Source organism: Crocuta crocuta, unplaced genomic scaffold, assembly GCF_008692635.1.
Source record: "Crocuta crocuta isolate KB4526 unplaced genomic scaffold, BGI_CrCroc_1.0 scaffold657, whole genome shotgun sequence".
Classification (NCBI taxonomy): Eukaryota; Metazoa; Chordata; class Mammalia; order Carnivora; family Hyaenidae; genus Crocuta; species Crocuta crocuta.
The window spans coordinates 1002493-1009336 of NW_027529583.1; the positions used below are offsets into that span (position 1 = coordinate 1002493).

The following is a 6844-nucleotide window of genomic DNA, read 5'->3' on the forward strand; positions in this document are numbered from 1 at the left end:
CGCCATATTCTTTTTAGACCACTTTGCTTCTGTGTTTACCTCGCCTGGTTTCCCGAGGGGTTTGCCATTTTCCCTCCATTTTCCACATCATAGCACAGTGATCCTTCTAAAATCCCTCTCTGTTCTCTGTGTTCCTTAAGACCTTCCAATGGCTTCAAGTGTAAACTTCTCCTCTCCCTGGGTGGAGTGTCTTTTGAGAGTCCCAGAGTGACCACTCCTTTTTGTCTTTACTCTGAGATTTTTCATACAAGGTGTTCCACGCCCGCCCCCACTCCCCGTGTCTCCCACACACCTTCTTGCCGGCCTCCCAGCTTTCACGCTGGGTCTCAATTAAGTGTGGCTCTCACTTATTTCCACAGCATTCTCTTTGCCCATCATAGCCATTATCACGCTATGGTGCGTATACCTGTTCATTTGGTTCTGGAGCCTTACCAGAAGGCTCTAAGAGCCACAAGACTGAGATTGTGCATTTCTATCCTAAGCGACCAGTGCACTGTTTGCATAATAAGTAGTTATTGAATAATTGGGTCATAATGTTAGATGCCCCTAATATTTTTGAGTATGTACTTTTCTTAAATGTTCTTTTAATCTGTTGGATGTTTTTTAGTACATAGACTCCATTGATCTGGAGCAGACGACCGAAACCGAGGACCCGGTGAAATTCCATGAAGCTTGGCAGAAGCTATGCAAAGCTGAGTGAGTGCTGAGTCCTGTCCAGGACCAGTTAGCAGAATGCCACTGTGCTTTTTCCATAATGATTTGATTTACCTCAATTCCAAATTTTTGTGCTTTTTTTAATTAAAAAAATTTTTAATGTTTACTTATTTTGGGGAGAGTGAGCAGGGGAAGGGCAGAGAGAGAGGGAGACACAGAATGTGAAGCCGGCTTCAGGCTCTGAGCTGTCAGCACAGAACCTGACGTGGGGCTTGAACTTGTGAATTGTGAGATCATGACCTGAGCCTAAGTCGGACGCTTAACCGACTAAGCCACCCAGGCACCCCTGCTTAGAAGGTTTCTTTTTTTTTTAAATGTTTTTTTTTATTTATTTCTAGGAGAGAGAGAGAGAGACAGCGTGAGCAGGGGAGGGTCGGAGAGAGAGGGAGACACAGAATGTGAAGCCGGCTTCAGGCTCTGAGCTGTCAGCACAGAACCTGACGTGGGGCTTGAACTTGTGAATTGTGAGATCATGACCTGAGCCTAAGTCGGACGCTTAACCGACTAAGCCACCCAGGCACCCCTGCTTAGAAGGTTTCTAAAGTCTCTCCTGGCCAGGAAATTTTCATGTGCCACTACTTAATTAGCAGTTGAAATCTTGAGCTGATTTTACTGGTTTGGCTCTTTCTGATTATGCAAGAGATCTTCACATTTTTATAATAGTACTTTTAAAAGAACCTTACCCTATTTTTATTCAGACAATTTTCTCAGTGGCATTTTAAAGGGAATTGAGTTTTCCCAGTCACTGTGTATGCTCACATACCACCAAGACCTATCAGAAAATATAGCTCGAAGTCCNTAACCGACTAAGCCACCCAGGCGCCCCGAGACCTCAAGCATATTCTTTAGCAACCATGGCAAGCGTTGGACTTGGGATCAGTAAACACGAGCAGCTGAGCATAAGAGGTTTAAAAATAAAGACAATGTCAAATTCACCTACGTCTTGTATCTATTGCAGTGGTGTTCTTGTGCCAGGAGGCTTTGGAATCCGAGGAACACTGGGGAAACTCCAGGCAATCTCTTGGGCACGGACAAAGAAGATCCCTTTCCTGGGTAAAACTCATGTTTATGGATCCTGAGTACGAGTTTATTAGATTGGGGGTAACATTTCATAGGGTTTGTTCACGTGAAGCCTGCGAACTCGGATTTGAATATTCAAGTAGCAATAGTCGGCCACAGGGGCCAGCAGACTAGGTCCTGGAGGCCACCCCTGGCTCATGGGCTGTTTGTGCAAATGATATGTGAATGGAATAAAGCACACTGATCTGTTTACACATTGTCTGTGGTAATAGTGCAGTGGCAGAGTTCGAGGCCTGCAGCCTGCCACCCTAACATCTTTACTGTCCAGGCCTTTATAGAAAAGGCTGCGGACCTGGGAGAACTCACTGCTCTTCTGGTTGGATAGCAAGAGGCTGGGAGAAGTCGCGGTGTACCCCTGCCCTTATCTTCTCTGATTTTTCCCCAAATCCATGTTTTCAGTGCTTGAAACTAGAAAAGATAATACAGTCAGACCATCCAATGTCACAGGAAGAACTCGCTAAAATTTAGTAGAGCCAGGTCTTTTTAATGCCTTTGCTCAAATTGCAAAGCGTGGCTTCTGGACCCGTGAACCCGGATGAATTGGCCCCTCGATGGGGTAACGGCAGCCCTGCAGCGGGGGAAATGGGCGGGGGGTGACGGGTGTGGGAACGGAAGTGGGGACAGGCTGTGTTTCACACTGTGCTTGGCGGTGCTGGTGGGTTTGTACCCAGGTGGACTGGCTTCGGTGCCTTTTATATCAGAACATTGCTCATTTTCCCCGCTGCCTCCCAAAATCATCTTGTTTGGTTTTTGTCTAAATGTGGTTTGTGTTCTTCAGATTTCACTACATAGAATAGTTTGCAACTCTTTAGCTCTCTTTATGTGTCTCTTTATGTCTTAGCCATATGGAACTTTCTGAAGTTCCTCCCCAAAGCACCCAGCTGTTTCAGGCTCACCAACTTTTGTTCTGGTGTGCCAGGTATGTGGATTGCTCTTCTCCGATGAGTCCCTTGTAGACCTCAGATGTGTCTATAATGACATCTGGAGTGCGCCTTGGCATTCGTTTAGCAGACAGAATTGCTGGAGGCAGAGACGGGTGAAGGGCCCATCCGTGTGGCCGCTTGGAGCTACCCAGGTGTCTGATTTCCTCCTCAACAAGCAAGCTCTCTCTTGGCTTCTGTCTTGCATCCCCCTTCCCTGCTCTCCGCCATGCTCCAGCCCGCATGGAGATGCCGGCGTTCGGCAGGGAGCATAGAGGGCTGTTCTGGGCCCAGCAGCCTGACACAGGCTTGCCACTCCTTAGATCCCTGCCTGCTGGCCAGCTTGAGGCTGCCCTCTGAGAAGAGGGAGTGTGAAGTCTCCCTCTTGAGTGGGGGTGTTGTTAGATATTCTCGGAAGGAATGAGGTGCTCTGGCACAGCTGTGCAGCCTACATGTATGCCTCAATTTAGAGACAAATCTGGAAGGAGGCAGATTTGCCTTTTGGACGTTGCCCTGTCTTCTCTTGCCCTTTTCTGACCTTGAATTCCCTCTTCCTCAAGTCCAGATGGTCTAATCCTCCTTCCTGCCTCTGCCACGGTTGATCTGAGTGCAGAGGGTATAGCAGTGAACCCGGCAGAGTCTTGCTCTCTCTGAGCCTGCATTCTAGATAGAGGAGACTGACGGTAAGCAAATGAATGGGAAATACGAAGCAATACAAAATATGTTCATCTGCTTTATGTATATGCTTTTTCGAATAGGGATTTGCCTCGGGATGCAACTAGCAGTGATAGAGTTTGCAAGAAACTGCCTTAACTTGAAAGGTAAGCCTGCTGTTTGCTAATAACCTTTAAAATATTTCTTAGTGTTTATTTATTTTTGAGAGAGACAGAGACAGAGACAGAGACACAGAGTGAGCGGGAGAGGGACGGAGAGAGAGGGAGACACAGAATTTGAAGCAGGGGAGACACAGAATCTGAAACAGGCTCCAGGCTCAGAGCTGTCAGCACAGAGCCCGACTTGGGGCTCAAACTCATGCCGGATCGCAAGATCATGACCTGAGTCGGAGTCGGATGCTTAACCTACTGAGCCACCCAAGCGCCCTGCTAATAGCTTTTATTTAAAAAATTCGTATTACGTAAACTATTTTCAGCAATATTGGTGAATGATTGAACTCCTTTCTTAATCTTCAGATGCTGATTCCACAGAATTTGAGCCAAATGCCCGTGTTCCTCTGGTAAGTGGCTTGTTTCTCTTTCTGGGTTGGGTCATTTTGTTTCTGGCTCTGACCTAAACTCACAAGGGGCTATTGTTATTATTTCTTCATTACAACATCAGGACATTTTAGATTAGATACGATTTTATTATTATTACTACTGCTACTATTATTTTTGTATCGAACTGCTCTGTTCTCAATCGTCCCTCTCGTCAGCTGTGCCTTGAAGAAAGACACAGTCCTGGACTGATCTCTTTTTGCGGCTGTTTTCAAGCTTAATGTTTAGGAAAGGATGAAATCGACTGTGACAACAATTTATAACAGCTACTATAAATAAATGGGCTGTCCTGTCTCTGGACTCCTCGCCCGTCTGTCTAGTCTCCACATTGGCAGTCATCGATCTTTCCGAAACAAACGTGACAACGTTTTTGCGCTGCTCCTCATCTTCCACGGATTCCTTTTCCTAGGAAATATTCAGTGCAAGGTTCTTGGCTGTGACTGAAGGCCACTGTGCTCTGTCTCCGGCGGCTTATCTGTGGGGGACACGTGCCAAGGCCGCCAGGGGCTGCCTGAAACTGTGGAGAGTGCCCAGCCCTGTATATGCTTTAGGTTTTCCTATCCATCCACACCTGCGATAACTTATAAATTGGGCACAATAAGAGATGAACAACAACAGTAATAAAATAGAACAACGATAACAGGGTACCGTGATGAAAGTTCCGTGAGTGTGGTTTCTCTGGCTCTCAAGATGTCTTACTGTGCTCTACCCACCCTCCTTCCCGGGAGGATGTGAGCTGCTAAAATGCGTGTGTGAGGCGATGAAATGAGGTGAGTGACTCAGGCGCTGCGATGTAGCCTCAGGCTGTACTGACCCCCCCCAATGGGAAACCACGGATAAGGGGGGGCTGCTGTAATTCACGTCTGGTGTCCTCATCCCTTCCACGCTTGGGGGTTGATGTTTGGGCAATCTAAATGATTTTTTTTTAGATGGATCCTGAGATTCCCTATACCTGAGGTGTCCCTCTTCCTGCAACCTCCCCTCCTATGGAATCTCACTAAAACCAATGAAAAATTTAATTAGAAAAGTAACCAGACCTTATGACTGGCAACTTCCTATTCATCTTGGGAAGTCTATCCTGACCTCCTTTCCTTCCTTGCCTCGTACCCACCTCTGTCAGAGTGCATACCTGACCATTGTGATGGCTTTTTAAAAAAGTTTATTTATTATTTATTTTTAGTAATCTCTACATCCAACGTGGGGCTCGAACTCATGACCCTGAGATCAAGAGTTGCATACTCTTCCTATTGAGCCAGCCAGGTGGCCCGTGATTGTTTTTTTCAACAGTTTTACTGAGATATAGGTACATACCATAACATTTAGCCATTTGAAGCATACGATTCAGTGGCTTTTATCAAATGCACAGATCTGTGCAGCCATCACCACAATCAATTTTGGACCATTCTCATTACCTCAAAAGAAACCTCACACCACTTAAACCTGACACCCCCCGGCTACCGTCACCCCTAGCCCATGGCAGCCATTCATCTGTTTTCTGTCTCTATGGATTTGCCTCTTCCAGATACTTCGTGTAAATGGATTCATACAATATGTGGCATTTTGTGACTGGGTTCTGTCACTTAGTATAATGTTGTCAAGGTCCGTCTGTTTTATAGCATCTTTCAGTACTGTTTCTTTTTAGTGCTGAATCATATTCCATTATATGGACGTAACACATTTTATTAATCCATTCATTCATTGATGGTCATTTGGGTTGTGTCTACTTTTTGGCTGTTATGAATAATGCTGCTATGACCCAATACTGGTGTACAAGTTGTTGTGTGGACATGTGTGTGGTTTCACTTGCGTATATACATGTAGGAGTGGGATTGTAGGTCATAGGGTGACTATATGTTTAAGCTTTTGAGGACCTGTCCCACTGTTTTCTGCACCTCACATGGGGCTTGAATTTACAACCTGAGATTAAGAGCATTATCTGTCTTTTTGATTAGAGCCATCCTGTGGGTGTGAAGTATCTTGTTGTGGCTTTGATTTGCATTTCCCTGATGGCTAAGGATGTTGAGCATCTTTTCATGTGCTTATTGGCCACTTGTATGTCGTCTTTGGAGAAACGTCTATTGAAGTCCTTAAAACGCCTGTTTTTAAGTTGGGTTATTTGTCTTTGTATTATTATTATTAAAGATTTTTAAATGTTTATTTATTTTTGAGAGAGAGACAGACTGTGAGCAGGGGAGAGGCAGAGGGAGAGGGAGACGCAGAATCCGAAGCAGCTCCAGGCTCTGAGCTGTCAGCACAGAGCCCAAAGCGGGGTTCGAACTCACGAACCGTGGGATTATGACCCGAGCCGAAGTCAGANGTCAGTACTACACTCCTCCCAACCCCCAATTGTGACACTGAAAATTCTTCCAGACCTTGCCGAACGTCCACTGGGGGCACAGACAAAATAGCCCCCGTTAAGAACCACTGATTTTGAGAAATCCACTGCTGTTCCTCTCTCCTCCATCCCATTCCCTCCCTTCCTTTATGGGAGTCACCAATTCTTCTTTTAAATACGTTATCTTTCCATTTAAAAAATACAAGTAAACCTCTATGTTTACTTGTAACCCCCTCTCCTTCTTGGATCAATAGTGGCATACTCTGCCCATTTTTTTCTATCTTGCTTTTTTCCCCTTAACGCTGTATGCTGGAGATCATTCCACGGAAGGATATAGAGATATTCTTCACTCCTTTTTATAGCTTGCAATTCAGACCATAATGAACCATAACTTCCCAGCCAGATGGTACTTTTAAGTCTTATGCTCAGAAGACCTAAGACTAGAGAAGAGTTCCTTATGAAGCTTTATTATAAACATATTTCCTGACTAATGGCTGAAATGGCTGTGCAGGCAAATCATGGGA

The 6844-nt window shown here is 45.3% G+C and overlaps 1 protein-coding gene across 1 annotated transcript in view; it reads left to right on the forward strand.

Moving 5' to 3' along the window:
- CTPS2 (CTP synthase 2) overlaps positions 1-6844 on the forward strand; it is an 83747-nt gene that overhangs the window by 30150 nt on the left and 46753 nt on the right. The window contains exons 10-13 of the mRNA XM_077761697.1: positions 608-696; positions 1673-1767; positions 3473-3535; positions 3905-3948. Of these exons, the coding sequence (XP_077617823.1) occupies positions 608-696; positions 1673-1767; positions 3473-3535; positions 3905-3948 (291 nt within the window). The remainder of the gene's footprint in view (positions 1-607; positions 697-1672; positions 1768-3472; positions 3536-3904; positions 3949-6844) is intronic.